This window comes from Caenorhabditis elegans, chromosome X (genome assembly GCF_000002985.6).
Source record: "Caenorhabditis elegans chromosome X".
In the NCBI taxonomy this organism is placed as follows: domain Eukaryota; kingdom Metazoa; phylum Nematoda; class Chromadorea; order Rhabditida; family Rhabditidae; genus Caenorhabditis; species Caenorhabditis elegans.
In genome coordinates this window covers 16,440,623-16,456,311 of record NC_003284.9, presented here as the reverse complement: position 1 = coordinate 16,456,311, position 15,689 = coordinate 16,440,623, and the positions used below count along the sequence as shown (strand labels likewise).

Here is a 15,689-nt window from a genome sequence, read left to right as displayed (position 1 = left end):
TTCTTGAAAACTTCTCAAAAAAAAGTTGTGGCAACTCTAAAAATGGACTAAAATTACAAAAGTTTACCAAATCTCTTCGTCCATCGACTTTGAAATACCTTAATCGAGTTAAAGAAGTACGATAATGAATTTGTATATCCACAACTACAAAAACGACAATTTAAAAAAAAACTAGTTTTCAGCTGCTGTGGTTGACAAGCCGGTCAAATTTAAAATTTTAACTATTTTTAGGGCATTTTTAAAGCCCCCATAACTTTTTCTGGAAAAGTGTCAAAAAAATTTCATCATGAAATTTGGAGTTTTCAAACAATTTTAAGTTTACATAAGCATTTAAAAAAATTTGACTACACCATATATATATATATATCATTCATTCACGTCTTCAAGGCAAAACATATAAGGGGAGATCGTATACAAATAATCACAGGGAAGAATTGGTGGATGATAAAATGATCCCATAAACCGTTACTAGTTTGAGAGATCAAGTTGGGGGAATGAGAATATTAAGGGGGAAAGAATTTAACCGGGAAGCAAACATAGAGCGATTTAATTTTTCCGGGAATTGCTTTGCTAGACGGTTCCAGGTGGCGAGGTTGACTCTGAGGAATCCTTTGTTTGTTTCGCCAACAGATCTGAGCATGTAGGGGTATCTTGGAGTTACAGCTTTCTTCACCGACGATGACACATTTGGGTAGTGGAAGTTTCCAGTTATGATGTTGTGGTAAGTGCGAAGGATCTGCAAGACCCGCCTATGTTGCACTGACTTCAAATTGGCTTGGGCCAAACGATCCTCGTATGAAGAATACTTTATGTTGCAGCGTTGGAAGACGCGCCTGGTGAAGAAACGGAGAGGCTTTTCCAGTTGTTTGATTAGAGCCCCCGAGGTGGGACTATAGATTTCGCATCCATAATCGAGTATTGGTTGAACATAAATATTGTACAGCTTGAAGTATAGGCTGGCATTAGTTGAGCGAAAAGCCTTGAGGAGTTGCCGGCATTTGAGTAGAGCTGCATTTGTGAGATAAGTGATGTGGCCGTGGAAATTTAGTTTGTCGTCAACGAATATGCCGAGATCCTTCACTGATTTCTTCTTAGCGATGATGATACCATTCGCAGTGTAGACAAACTTCGGATTATTTTTTCCATAATGAACGACTACAGACTTGTTTTCTGCCAAGTTGAGACTCCATTTTCTGCACCAATCCGTGACAATATCGATAGACTTTTGGATTGAATTGCTGTTGTCACCATATATCTTTATGTCGTCAGCAAATGCTGATATTTGAACATCAGGAGGGAGCATACCGAGCAAGTCATTGATATATATCAAAAACAGGAACGGTCCACAGACGGAGCCTTGAGGCACTCCAGACAGCACCTCAAGTTTGTTCTTTGAAACGTGGTCGCATACTTTTATGGATGAGGTCCGATTGCTGAGGAAAGAGCGAAACCAATTGCACATTTTGACATCCAGGCCGAATAGTTCCAACTTGCAGAGCAGTAGGTTGTGTGGCACGCTATCGAAGGCTTTTTTGAAGTCCAAGTATATCGCATCAACGTACTTTGATCGGATCGTCAAGGAGTCGAGGATTTTTGAGCAGGCATTGAGCAGGGCAAGGGTGCATGAGCGAGAATTCATGAAGCCAAATTGCGATTTAGATATTTTGGAGCTGCATTCCTTTCTTAACTTCTCAACTATGAACTTCTCGAACACTCTCGATAGTGGGTGTGTCAAAGAGATCGGTCGATAATTGTTAGCATCCGTGCGGCAACCTTTTTTATGCACAGGCACAATGATAGAAGATTTCCAAATTTCCGGAAATTGACCAGAGGCATACGACTCAGAGAAAATGAGTGATAGAGGTACAGAGAGCGAGTGCACACACTTCTTGATGACGAAGAAATTGATATTATCCTGCGAGAATCCGATTTTGGGTCGTAACTTCTGGATGATCCTGCATATATTTATTGGCGTAAAGTCCGGATCAATTGCGATGGGCTTTTGGGCAGGCAGGGCTGGGAACGGATCAGAGGGTGGTGTGAAGGATTTGGCAAAAGAGTTGAGAAATTCATCCGCGATAGCCACTGAGTTTGTAGATAATTGTCCTTTGACCACGAGACAAGTCACATGAGACGGAGTAGACGTTCGTTTCTTCACCATTGATAACAGTTGTCTCGGATTTTTAGACTCAACAATTCGATTTTCCTCTTTTGCAAGCATCTTCTTGATAGAGCGTAGACGAGCTTTGATATACTTCTTTTGATCGGAAGGTGGACTCCTGAGCCGTCGCTGTTTGACTCTCTTTCGCAAGTTCTTCTTGAAGTTGGGAGATATTGTATTAGTCAGTTTGGCAGCAGGTGTGAATTCACGTATCAGCTCGTTGAATATTTTTAGGAAATGGATCAGTTTCGTTTCGCATCGGGAGAAGTAGGAAAATTGTCGAGCCCAGTTGAAGATCAGAAGATGGTTGTTCAGAGCTTCAAAGTTACACTTCCGGAACTGAAGAATAGTAGTTCGCCTGTTTAATCGACGTGCAGTTCTCGCATAATTCAGGACCAAGTTGAATCTTATTGTGGAGTGATCAGAGAGCATTATTGGTGAGTCGATACTGACATTTGAGATCAGTGAAGGAGAATCCGTGAACAGGAGGTCAAGGAAGTTTTGCTTTCCAGACATGGCGGTACGAGTGGGCTTCTTTATAATTTGCGCAAGATTGTGAGAGCTCATAAGATCAGACAGGTCCTGGTGAATGTTTATTGGTAGTTGATCCAGTTTGTCCCATATAAGATTTGGCAGATTGAAGTCACCCAGTATGAAGTGGTAGTTAGCAGGACTGCTGATGAGCTCGGACAGGTTGCTGTAGAGGGCAGCAGTTTGTTGGATAGATGTATCTGGGGGACGATACACAAGTATGAACCTGGCCTTCGATGGTTTGTGATCAACAGCTAAGATGTCGCAGAAGTGTCTGTCGTAGTATCCGTTCTGGAGCGAATCAATTTGCGACATAATAAGTGAGGGTTTGTGGAAAATGGCAACTCCTCCTCCTCTGGATTTCGGGTGAGATTGTAGGCGGTCGGAACGAATGCACATCAGGTCCATAGTAGAGCATAGCGAAGATGGCGTATCCGGTGAGTGACAGAAATGTTTCGGTCAAGAAAAGAATATCGATATTTTCTTCCCGTATATAATCCTGGATGTATTTCAAACGCTCCGCCGAAGCAATTGATCTGATGTTGGCAGAAGCACAATTGAGCTTACTAAGAGAGTCCACAGAGGATGTCGATTGATGATTAGCAGGTGTTGGAGCGGTTGCTTGTCGCTTCGTAGCAGCTTTTTGAGTCGAATTTGATAGGGTTGTTGACTTTTTAGTGTATAGCATGGCGGCAGTGGATACAGTTGACTTGGCATTTGATGATTTGGCAGTTGAGTTAACAGGTGTAATTTTGGCCACCAAAGGACATTGACGAGTAATAGAAATCTCTATCATAGATGTAGTGGGTGACGATGATGAAGAACTGTTTGCAAGTTTCGTTGAATATGTCCGGTGGCAGAATTCCTATGTGGAGCTCGAGAGACCTGGCGCCGATGTTGGTGTTATCTGTGCTGTCAGCCGACGAGGTGTGGAGAGTTCACAAATATCAAGATCACGGACGTAATATTTGATTACTCCAGCCTTACGGTTTTCCTCATAGGCTGTAGCTCGCCTCTGTTTGAGCAGTATAAGTTCTTCGGGCGACATGTCTCTCCGGCATCAGATAGTTCGAGACGATACTGGGCGTTCAGGAAGATTGTGAAGTGCCTTGGAAAATTGTCGAATGAAAGTATCCCGTTGATATTCAGTAGCAAACTTAACCTTGAGAGGGCGAGAAGGAACATCCGGTTTTTTGCATTTGATTCGGAAGAATTGTTCAGGTTTCGGAAGAGTATCCAGCTTGGCTAAGTTTTCCATGAGTGAGGCATCAATTGTCGTTTGTTCTTCTTTCTTGCAATCCGGTACATTCTCAATAATCGCGTAAATCGAGTTTTCCCCGAGCTTTCGGAGATCAGCAGCGAAGTGAGCCTTTTCGATGATTTTCACAGATTGAGGGTCGTTTTGGACTACAGCGGAGTAAAGTTTACTCTTACTTTTGCTAGCATCATTGGTGATTAATGGGAAACCTTTAGTAGCTTCCAACTCGGCAATTTTCTTCGATTGTTCCTTGACAGTTTTCTCCAAAATGGTGATTCGTTCGATCAATTCCTTGATACTTGGCTGTCCGGAAGCTGGTGTTGATGGCAAGTTTTGATTTCGCAGAATATTGTCACAAGTAGGCGGAATTGTAGCAGTTGGTGAAGAATCAACTATCATGTCGTCATCGGGTGGGGGCATTTCGGCAAAAATCGATACGAGAGCAAGAACAATATGCGACCGACCGCTGGGGAGAACGGGAGGACGAGTGGGGAGAACGGGAGGACGAGTGGGAGAACGGGAGGACGAGGACCATCTTTAAACACATTTTTTAAAACTAAAATCGAGTGTATAAAAACACATTGTGTACAACAAAATTCAAAATTTACTTGCCTAACGTCACAACTTTGCAAAAAATTGTCAATTTGTTTTCATTATTACAATGGACGACGTAGAGAATTGTATAAATCAACGGTTGCAAAAAAACAAAAACTCTTGTTTTCACCGGTTAATCCTATTAATTGAACTTGAATTCTTTTTTTTGAATCATTGTGATAATGGAATCTTACGCTATCAAACTGCCAGAAATGTGAAAATTTCTAGGAAATGATTTTGATTGCATTTTAAAAAGGGCCTAGAAGATTTTGAGATTTTTTTCTGGGATTTCTCAAAAAACCAAACAGATTTCACTGACAAAAGATAAGAATCTGGACAAGACAAGGACACTTTTTTCCAATAAGCTTTTCAATACATATAGCACACAAACAGATTTGATATTTCAGATGACGAATGAAACACTCAAATGTTGATCTTTATTCAAACGATTTTTGATAAATTGTGATTTTGAAAATTTGGGGTCCTTTTTTGGATGGTGTACAGGCAGTCGAAAAGCTGGTAAAGTTACTCTTTTTTTCTAGAAACAGTTAATTTCATTTCATAAAAGGAACAAAGAGAGGTTGGGAAGAAGGTGGGGGGGGGGGGGGGAGAGGAGGAGAAAAGATGAAGAAGCGGCGAGAGCATGAGAGAGGTGTGAAGAGAAACGGGACGGGAAATGAGACGATGAATATTCGATTCTTTCACTTTTTTTTTCTTTTTGTTTGGTTTTTGTTCGGGTCGACGTTTCAGTATGCAATGACCGCGGATGTTAATTACAATTTGAATGCATAGAGAAATATTATAAAATTAGGAAATAAAATAAAAATAGTTGGGTAGAAATGAATGAGTTGAATGAGTAGCGTCAAAGATATAGCGTTCAGACTTTTGTGATACGACGTGGACCGGCGCGTGGTGGAGCTGGACGGGAGAACTGTTTGGGGGCTTCAACCGGGAGGGGGTGAATGACTTCGAGCAGTGCTTTCTCCGAAAGATCGTCGCGAGCATCTACCTCCATCTGCAATATTTAATTTGAAAGAGGGAAACATGATTAAAGAACTAGAGAAGTAAACTTCAAGTTTAAAAAAAATTATATTTTATCCAACATCGTTTTTTAACCTTTTTAAAAAAATTTTTTCTCTAATTTTGAACATTTTGTTACTCCGTTTTTGCAGAAACTGAATTTTCAGCATCAATTTTTTTACAGCTAAAAATGCTCACCTTATTCGTAATGACAACTCCGTATTGATTCTGAGCAGCGCTGAGGAATGGCCCCTTACAACTTGAGTAGAGCATTCTTTCTTTAATTGAGCTTCCAGATGATGGCAACGAGTAGATAAACACTGCAATTATTTTTTTATTTTTAAACATTACTTTTAATTTTAACTCTATTTTTCAATTTGGTAGTACATAGCTCAATTGCCGTTGTTTTCGAATTTTTTTAAAAATTTCACTAACAAACAAAACATTTTTCGTTACTTTTGAAAAATCACATTTCAAAAATATAAGCTTCATGTGAAAATAAAACGGGGTATATGAAAGTGGTGCACATGTACTTTCAAACATTTGGAAAACGGTTATTTTTCATATAAGTTATGTAGAATTTATAAATTAAAATTTGTTCACGACTAAAAATTGAGCTAAATTATAAACTGCCGAAGTGAGAAATTTTAGAGTACATAAATGAACTAATTAAAATTAAATCTTTAAAAAAATCCTAAAAACCAAATAACATGCTTGATCGTATACATTTTCAATATTTTATCTGCCAAATAGCTGATTGAAATAGAGTATTTATTTTCGTTCATTTTTCTGCATTTTGTCAATTTTTTGCATAAACTTTGTAGGCTAGTCTCGGACTGGTTGAGAGAAAAAAGCGTCTGCCCCAATTTTAGGATTAAGATTATTGGTGACAGACGCGGAAGTTTTGAGTTTAAGTAAATGTTTTTTCCTAATTCCACAATTTTAATTTTTATATAGACTACATTCTTTTTAAGTGTAAAATGAAAAAAAAAAACGACTCACAAGTACATTGTTGCGGAACACCTTCCCACGTGTGATCAAAATTGTAGAAGGTGTATCGTGGCTTGTCACGTGGCACTTTTGATGCAAGCTGCGATGGTTCCAATGATTCGAGGGTTCCCTCCAATTTGATGGCTTCATTGAGGGTATCGACCTGGAAAAATTTGATAATCCACAATTTATTGCAGTTTGAATATTATAATTTTAATCGGTGTTCCGGTTTTAGAAATATACGCGTTGAAAATATAGGTTAAGTGTTTACATTGTTATTTGACAGTTCTAAATATCAAATTAGTGAGTATCGAGAATATTGAAAACTAACGTATTTTGGAACACTATGCGTTTTTTTTTTTGAAAAAATTGTTCAAATAAATGCAAATTGAGAACAATTGTAAACATTATTCAGCATAAAAAAAATTCGTAAAATTTAATTAATGTTTTTCATTGTTTTTCTATAATATGTAGTCTCTCTATTAAGATTTGACTTTAGTGTTCTTTTTCAAATGTATAAAAGCTTACCGAGAGCTGAACAAAACTGAGCTTCTGGCTAGCCAACTGCCGGAGGGCTTCCTCAGCATTACGATCCACTGGGAACGCGACACCCTGCAATATTATTGAAACTGAATATCATCAAAACTTATTTCCTATACCTTCATATGTTGTGGTCCGGCATGTGCAATTGCAGCTCTTTCTTGCTGAGCATTGTGGAGCTCCCGTTCAACTTCACTCATTGGTCCTAACTCGGTTTTTGCCTTGAGCCACGCCTCGAACGCGTTCAGCGTGAGATCCTGAAATTAATTTTTTTTCCTTTTTTTTCTTAGCAAGTTTCTTCACAGGCTGATTCCCAATAACTCTCCACGAACCTTCAGATCAGTGACGTGTTTTTCGTGCTCAATGTAACACTGTCCGAATTCGCTTTTGAATGTAGCACATGTGGCGGCCAGAAGCATCTTTTCACGGACTGGAGCACGATCGTCGACAAACCTATAAAAACAAAAACTATATATTTTCATTGTGCACTGCAGAATGGAAACATGTGTTGGAAGTCAATCAAATAGAGTGAAGTAGGAAATTATAGGGAATTGTTTTTTTTTTTGACAATTGAAGTAACTACGGTGTAAGCAGGACCGTGTGTGGAAAAGTTATTATTTTCAGTTTTTTTTTCGTTACGGTACAAAGGAGGATAGGTTTCTAAATTCGAACAAGACTTTTCAAAAATGAGTTCTAAATTTTGAAAAAAAAAACATTTGCTTAGTCTTGTATATAACCATATCACAATTTTAAAACGGATGCTAGTCCAAAGCTATAACTTCTAAATGCTTTCTTCCTGGTACCTGGTGTACGGGCAAAAATATTCCTGCTGCACAGCAATAAACTTTTTAAGCTTTTTAAAACAAAAGCCTATGAAAGTTTTTTAGGCTGTTATCAGGTTGTACTTATAAAATTTAACTCGACTTTCACCAAAAATCTGGCAGATTTTGTTCAGAAGCTAGAACGTATGCTGATTGGAAACAAATTTCAAGACTGGTGCAACAACATTTTTACATTTTAACAAATAGTTAAATATAACTATTTGTTAAAATCTTTAAGTGGTTCAATTCATGACAACTATATGATTTTTTGATTAAAAAAAAACTTACGTGATCAAAACCCATTCTGTGATGGTATTCAACCGGAACAGAATGAAGCACGGCTCGTAGGCATCCACACAGTCCGGCAAGCAAGCCCTCCAGTCGTCACGCCAGTTGGCGGTTCCAGCAAACTCGTAGTTCGGCGTCATCTCCTCATTATTCACCACAATCTTGATGAGCCTCAGTTTCGCCTGTTTTCCCAAGTTGAGTGCATTTCGAAGTGCCGCGTTAGCTGCAAAACGTCGTCTTCTCGTCATTTCTTTCTTTCTACTACCCCCCACGCCAATGCTTCTTTTTTTTTCCCAAATGTCCCCTTCCTTTTTGTATGAGCCTTTGGCTGCTCCCAAAAGAATTGATGTTGTATAGTTTGGAAGAGAAGTGTGTCTGGGACTGCTGGGTAGCCTGTGTTTTAGTTTTAGTGCTCAGTCACTAGGAAGAAGTCATTAGAGATAATCTTAAAAATAACTGAATTTAAAAAAGTACATCCAAATCATCCCACTTCATCTTTTTTTATGAAACAGTGGCCCACTGGGGTGCGGTGTGCTCTGTGGGTGCGCGGAGCAGGTGATAGACACTATTTGCGGGAAATGAATGAACATGATGGAGAATGAGGACTCTTTCAGTTTGTTTTCGCGGGGTGGACGTGCTGCCTCCGACTGTATGCGCGCACTATTTCCCGCATGCTGGCAGGTTTTCATTATTAACGGAATGCACCACTCTCTCCACAAACGGTCGGGGGGCTACGCCGGGATTTGGAATTGTTGGGGCGAGGATGGGGGGATGAAATCAAAAGCTCCTTTTACCTCCTTCTCCCCTCTTCCCCCCCCCCCCCATATCCATTGTCAACATTGAAAGGCAGTGCAACGCGTGTGTAATATTATCCTCTCCCGATGAACCCCTCATCCTTATATCACAGGCGGATCATTGTTCTGAATTTGAACCTTTCCATCGGCCCCCGGGTTTCCCTTGAAAGATGCAAAATAGGTGGGGGGGGGGGAGAAAGGATGAAGAATTTGTGCGTCAAGGTTATATGCGTAAACGCCAAAAGATGGGGTGTTCACTTTACTAAGACCTTCTTTTTTTTCGAATCTTTTGAGGACGATGGGAAAATAATCCTGGAATAAAGGGGGGGGGGGGTACTATGGAGGAAAATTTGAATCGGAATTGACATGAAAAGTGCCGGGTTGGAGAAGGAACTACTTTCGAAAAACAATTGTTATAGTGGAAATTGTTTGGAAACTAGGAGTGTGTCAGATTATCTCAAGAAAAATAGTTTCAAAGAAACTCTTCAAAAAATTAGATTATTCACTTCTTAAAGGAAGTTGAAAGTTACGGTCCGGGTTGCTTTTCTAATTGGAGATATTTTTTACCGTGTAGCTGTGACTTAAACATTAGTTCAAGCCCAAAAACTGAATTTTGATGTTCTCACGTTTTCCAATGATCATTTTATTCAAATAATTCGCCAAAAAATTACAACATTAAATAGACTTATATAGATAAATAATACGGTTATCAAAATTTATATAACGTTCTATCAAATATAGTTTTTCTTCCAAAAAATTACGTCTTATAAAAATGCCGAATACCTTGCACAGAACTGCTATCGACAGCTGGCTCAGCGTCGCCAACCATTGCAGAAAAGAAAAGTGAAGTTTGGGTGGTAAACCTCATATTTGGTATGAAACGGTACTATTTGGATAGTGAGCGAACAAAAAACTAGTTGAAACTCAAATATTGAGTCAACACCCACTTAACCCCCCTTATAAACCACTAACCTCTGATTCCAGTTTGGCACGCCATAGTAGTAGCTTCTTCTCCTCTTCCGGGAAAAAAAATAAATGTATATGTATATTTATAACAACGGGTTGAAGAGAGCAGCTAATATTGCGCGCAACACAACGCAAAACCAACGCACTAGTGCCCCCCATCGCCTTCGCCCCTCTTTTTCTCAATTTCTCTGCCAACCTCTCTTCCCCTCCCTCCTTTATTCCTCCGTCTCCATCTTCCTTCCCATCCAAATGTTCGGCTGCCCGTGCACACTATCTCTCAAAACCTCATGCTATTTTACAAACTGCCCGTCACGTCTGGCAACCCTCATCCTCTATTGTGCAGAAAACGTCAGGCCTCGTCTCGTTTGCCTTAACGTGATGGTGCCCGCTTGTTGGAGTCTCTCTCTCTCTCTCTTTCCTTCTGTCCTTCTCCCGGAAAAGAAGGAATAGAGGAAGATGAACAGAAATCGTGTGGAGACGGCCTATTAACACTTTTCTAGACCTCTGAACCTTACATTTTTTCACTGTAATTGAAACATCTTCTCGATGACAAAACATGAAAAAGAGAAAGTTTAAGTGTATGTTTTTGCGGCAGGCTTGCGTGTCGGTCTCTAAGTTTCTGTATGTGTGTGTGTGTGTGTGTGTCAGTCGGTGTAATAATTCGGAAATTCGAAACTGAACCAAGAATCGAAGATGACGGAACATATGTGCTGTGCATTACGTTACTTGTGACCGCGGTGAGGTTTTCGAAACGCAATTACGTGTGCTGTGATAAATGTCAAACAGACTTCAAGCACGTTCTTTTGAAAATTTGCAGTGCAAACAGAACAGTGGGATGTTTTGAAAAGAAATGCATTAGATAAGAAAGTGTTATTCTGGAATTAATATTTTTGTATGAAAAAAGCATAGAAATGTTTAGGTCTACTGAATATTATAGACTGTATATAGAACAAAGATGCTTCTTGCTTCAATTTCATAGCTGAAAATTTTTTGCCAAGTAGTACATAGTGATAAGGAATATATCTTACCAATTTGAAGCTTCATCCTAAATTAAATAAACTAACTACTTAATAAGAATTACAGCAAAATGTTCAGAATGCTAAATTTTGAAATAAACTGTAAAGCAACTACATGTCTATACCAATATGCAGAATGTGTCTGAAACTAAAATTAATTATTATAGAATTTTCTTTTAGTTCACAAGTTTCCATTTCTAATATTGTTCTGGATTTTGGTAAATTGGCCATGTTTTTACTATTAGTATATGTATTAAAAATTCTCTCAAAGGCAGTTAACATACTTTTTTTTAAAAGTTAATATATTGCCATTCCAAGGTTAGTAGTGATAAGGAACACATCTTACCAAGTTGATGTTTCATTTTGCATTAAACTAATTAACTAATTAATATAATAAACCTAATCAATTAATTTTCAATGAATTTAATTCTAAAAAAAATAAAATGGGTTGAATAGTTGATTTTAGGAAAAACATGGTAAAATAGTTGATTTTAGGATAAAGCTTATTGTGAGTAAAATCAATTCCCTGCCACTATTTACTAAAAATTAGGTGAACAACTAATAATTTATTATTTTCAATTCGACCGTATAAACCTATATTTATTAAAAGTTGAGACTTTATTTGAAATTTCAAAAACTTTATATTACTTCGGTTTCATGTTTTTCAATTTTAACTTTCAATTATAATTAGGTACACCTGGATTTCTTATCCGGCACTGTTTTTTATTAAAGCCCAAAAGAATCACAGATTGAAGTATTGAGGCACCAAATTAGAAGACAACCAAAAATTCTCAAGAAAACATTAAAAATAGTTGTTGCTATCAGAATATGTATTTTTATTAATTTCATGTTTCTTTTAAAATTAACTCTATAAAAATCTGTCTTGCCTAGACTGCCATCAAACATAAGAACTGTTCCTATTTGGATCAAAACTCAAAGAATGTTCCTATGCCGCTTTACCACATCACTGAACAAACAGACGGCTCTTAAAAAATCTACAAAAAAGTGAAAAGCCGTACGGAGTCCATCCCAAGTCTAAATCCACCCAATAATCAGCATCCTTTCACTGTTCCGATAAACGCTGTTGTCTATCCTTGAGTATTGAAAATGTGAACCCCGTAATATTCTGTCCTTCAGCCAGAGACTTTCACACCACCATTTTGTTCCTTCTGTCAAGTGGCCACCACTTTGTTAATGGTTTTTGTTATGGTTCTTGGTTTTTAACAATGTCAATTCAACTTCTCTGACGTTGGGTTGTATTTTTTTAATTAGAAAATTAGAGGGTTAGGTATATTCAGAATATTTGAGGAAACAAAAGCGAACACATCAAACCAGTTAATATTAATGATTGCAATTATGACTATCAGACATTACAAACAGGAAACATGATGAAGAAAGAATTACAACAATTAGTTGTAACATTTATATGTAGGACTTGGGACAAATGAAGATTGTTATTCAGAATCATAGATGTTACTTTCATTTAAAAGTAACGCATGAAAAATATTACTGGGAGTAATTCTTGGAAAGTATGAATAGTACAAAAGAAATTGACTCAATACAACAGTTCCATGAAGTAGTTGAAAAAAAGCAAAAAAGAAAACTCACTGGCCAAATGATTTGTAGTTTTTCCTCAAATTTTTGAATTTACTACTGCTAAATCTAGAAACTCGGAAGATTGAAAAAGCGAACGGTGAGCTTGATCTGATTTTTTTACCAATTAAAAAATCCTTTAATCTTTTTGATTCTTTAAATTCAACAATTTACAAGAATCTATCCAATAACAATAAAGATAGCCCTATTTTCTTTATTGATATTCACTGCAATCAGGTTTTCATGACGTTTTAATTGAAGTTTTTTAAATTTTAATTCATAATGTTTGCTTCAAATTTGGGGTTGTCATACACACGTACACAATAATTTATTATTTATTATTTTGGTTCTTTTTAATCTTTTGTAACTTATTGTTCGTTACTTTTGATTTCTCACAACGTCAGTGTAAAATAAAATTATATGTAATAACTGTACATGTAATTTTGTTCTTTAAGGTGTAGTACATAAAATTGAGAACGTTATTTTTAGGCCCAAAATGGGCCAAAACTTCTGAAATTTGTAATAAGACGTTCTGAAACATTTTCAAAAAAAAAAAAACAATTCAAGGTTTGAAAAAGGCCTATTCTTACCTATTCTTATAGTTAGCTAATATCTGATATTTTGCCAGCTTGACAAATCCGGGATTTGCGGGCATAAGTTTTTGATTGATGATAATTTTTTATTGTATCTGTGGTTCTTGAATTTTCGAGTTTCAACATGACAACGTGAAACTGCAATTTTTTTCACTTTTGAGGTTGGCAACAATTGTAAAACTGCCGCTTCAAGAACGAAAAAAAAATGAAGGCTAAGTTGGCACAGGAACTATATTTCCAGCGCGTGTTTCATTAACCAGAACAACAGCTTCTGAACACTGCAGTTGTCGGCTACATTATTCTGAAGGTCCCTTAGAAGCCTTAGAAGCCTTAGACCACATATTTACAGAACAGGCTATTTCCAGTTCCTAATTTTTCAAGTGATCTACGTTTTGATATGCCTTTTGTTTGTTCCGGTCCCCAAATCGAGAAGTTTTCTTGGCACAGTAAGTACTTAATTTAATTTTGCTTGATCCCGTCAGGAACAAGTTTTTATTAAAGGAGAAGCCATAATGTCTAGCTTAATTTGCTTCCGTGTCTGATTTGATATTTTGGACTTTCAGTTTTTGGCTTTATGGGTCTTGGCATAACAAAAAATTGTTTTTAAAAACTACGGAAGAGCATAAAGAACGATCAAGTTTTTAAGAAAACCGAGTTGATCCGTTTTTTTGTATTCGTCATTATTTATTTGCTATATTCATATGATTATCACTACTGTAAAAATATGATAATGTTAAAAATAACAATAAAGAATAGCATATAGTATATATAGTAAAGGATAGAATATCATATAGTTGAATACTATTTGCAGTTGAGGGCCTAAAGAAACATTTTCCATGCCTAATAGTATAAATATATATATATATACAGTGCGCGCAAGTTCTATAGGACACCCCCTAATTTGCGGCTGTAGGTCTTCCTGTAAGTTTTCAAGAAAAACGTTTGGTGTAAATGAATTCAGCATGCTAAATAATTTATAGACCATAGATTTCATCGACATTGCTCGAAAACTATGAGCATAAGAGCAATATTTCGAAAAAATGACCGCACAACTTCTAAAGGACACCCCCAGAATTTCGATAAATTCAATTAAAAATTGAAATTTTTTCAGATTTATTCTAAAATGATTTTGAGTTTTTATGCATAAAATTGTGCATTGAGTTGATGTCTATTATTTTTGAATAAAGTTTCGTTGATTGAAACATTAATTTGCCCAGTGGCTCAAGCTTTTGAAAGGTTAAGCTCATAAGTTGGCTCATTTTCAAAGGAGCCTGTTTTAAGTCGACACACTGTTTTTAAACATTTAAATACGGCTTTTTCAAAATTTTGAGTCAATTCCGTCCAATTTGAAGTAATTTACGGACATTTCAATACATCCATTTCCTCCCAGTTCTCTTATCTTACTCAATCAGAAGCTTAAGCCGAAGCTCAACGTTGACCAATTTTCATTTTTCTGATATTAAAGTATCACTGATATTTGAATACCTGGTTCTGGAGTAATATTTCAGTATCAGAAAAACGAAAATTGATCAACGTTGAGCTTCGGCTTAAGCTTCTGATTAAGTAAGATCACAGAACTGGGAGGAAATGGGTGTATTGAAATGTCCGTAAATCTCTTCAAATTCGACGGAATTGACGAGTTCAACTCCCCACCACGGGAAAATTGTTTGCGAATTTTTTCATCCCAAAAAAAAAGGAAAAAAAAGGCCCAGAAAAAACAAACAAACATTTTTTTTTTGGTATATATTTTAATTACCAAAAATCCAAAGAAGTGCTATAGTAGTTGGGGTTGGACGGTCGTTTTTTTCGAAATTTTGCAATAATTCTCGTAATTTTTGAGATATCATCAGCAAAATTTAAAAAAAATGAAACGACTTTCCAGTTATCATATAAAATTTAAAATTTCAGTTTCAAAAATTGCAAAAAATCTAGCAGCGAGTGGTTTCGATCCACCGACCTCTGGGTTATGGGCCCAGCACGCTTCCACTGCGCCACGCTGCTGTTGGTCATAGGAGAACATCATGAAAATTGGGGAGCCTAGGTTTTTGAGCATTTGCTATAAAAATGGATTAACACTTTTTTGGAAATTTTTTTTTGGAAAGACCCAAGCTCCCAAACCGGAATGGAGTGCTATAGAAGTTGGACGCACTGTAGTGACTCCGGTTTTTTTTCTCCGTTTGATACTAAGAAGTTTAAATTTCTGAAAAATCTTGTTTGTTTCGTATTTGCAAACTGAAGAATCTTTATCCCAACCATTGTATTTTCCCTGTTTTTTGTTGTATACATATTCCGGGCCACGCTACAAAATTGAATTATTATTTATTCAGCAAAAGTCTATACGAAAACACCTCCACCCTCTCTTCAGTCTTTGGTTTTCATTAAAGATATATGAAGGTACGCTGAATAAGTCGACATTTATTATACTTTTAGATGAGCTTTCAGGAACTTTTCCGGGTTCAGCCCCTTGTTTCCGAAAATGGCAGGAGACTTCAGTTCCTGTCATAGACATTTAAGAGTTTTCAAT

General features: G+C 37.1%; 2 protein-coding genes and 4 non-coding genes across 6 annotated transcripts; 2 read left to right on the top strand and 4 right to left on the bottom strand.

The window, feature by feature from the left end:
* Window positions 1-3,752: 3,752 nt before the first annotated feature.
* Window positions 3,753-4,370, bottom strand: F38E9.4 (uncharacterized protein; the record flags this gene model as incomplete). Its single annotated transcript, NM_078269.1, has 1 exon — window positions 3,753-4,370. One exon carries the CDS (start codon window positions 4,368-4,370, stop codon window positions 3,753-3,755), a length of 618 nt encoding a protein of 205 aa, NP_510670.1.
* A 605-nt stretch (window positions 4,371-4,975) lies between these two features.
* twf-2 (Twinfilin) lies at window positions 4,976-10,115 on the bottom strand. Its single transcript, NM_001392908.1, has 9 exons — window positions 9,970-10,115; window positions 8,204-8,426; window positions 7,427-7,547; window positions 7,214-7,351; window positions 7,083-7,166; window positions 6,567-6,717; window positions 5,763-5,884; window positions 5,293-5,559; window positions 4,976-5,100 (listed from the first exon to the last, which is right to left on the bottom strand). The coding sequence occupies exons 1-8, from the start codon at window positions 9,992-9,994 to the stop codon at window positions 5,422-5,424; spliced, it is 1,002 nt and encodes a 333-aa protein (NP_001379940.1). The 5' UTR covers window positions 9,995-10,115; the 3' UTR covers window positions 4,976-5,100; window positions 5,293-5,421.
* Window positions 10,116-10,286: 171 nt separating this feature from the next.
* Window positions 10,287-10,506, top strand: F38E9.8. The gene has a single exon (NR_072874.1). It is a non-coding gene; the product is annotated as an Unclassified non-coding RNA F38E9.8 (non-coding RNA).
* Window positions 10,507-15,091: 4,585 nt separating this feature from the next.
* F38E9.7 lies at window positions 15,092-15,168 on the top strand. Its single transcript, NR_072873.1, has one exon. It is a non-coding gene; the product is annotated as an Unclassified non-coding RNA F38E9.7 (non-coding RNA).
* On the bottom strand, window positions 15,095-15,166 carry F38E9.t1. Its single transcript has one exon. It is a non-coding gene; the product is annotated as a tRNA-Met (tRNA).
* Window positions 15,169-15,565: 397 nt separating the features above from the next.
* On the bottom strand, window positions 15,566-15,687 carry F38E9.9. Its single transcript, NR_072872.1, has one exon. It is a non-coding gene; the product is annotated as an Unclassified non-coding RNA F38E9.9 (non-coding RNA).
* Window positions 15,688-15,689: the final 2 nt, after the last annotated feature.

Bases quoted from the DNA above. Each gene is read 5' to 3' on its own strand.
- twf-2 (NM_001392908.1), bottom strand. From the start codon at position 9,994: ATGGCGTGCCAAACTGGAATCAGAG. The intron at 7,548-8,203 runs GTAAGTTTTTTT...TTGTTTTTATAG, and splicing joins ACAGAATGGGTTTTGATCAC to GTTTGTCGACGATCGTGCTC. The intron at 7,352-7,426 runs GTTCGTGGAGAG...AATTAATTTCAG, and splicing joins AACACGTCACTGATCTGAAG to GATCTCACGCTGAACGCGTT.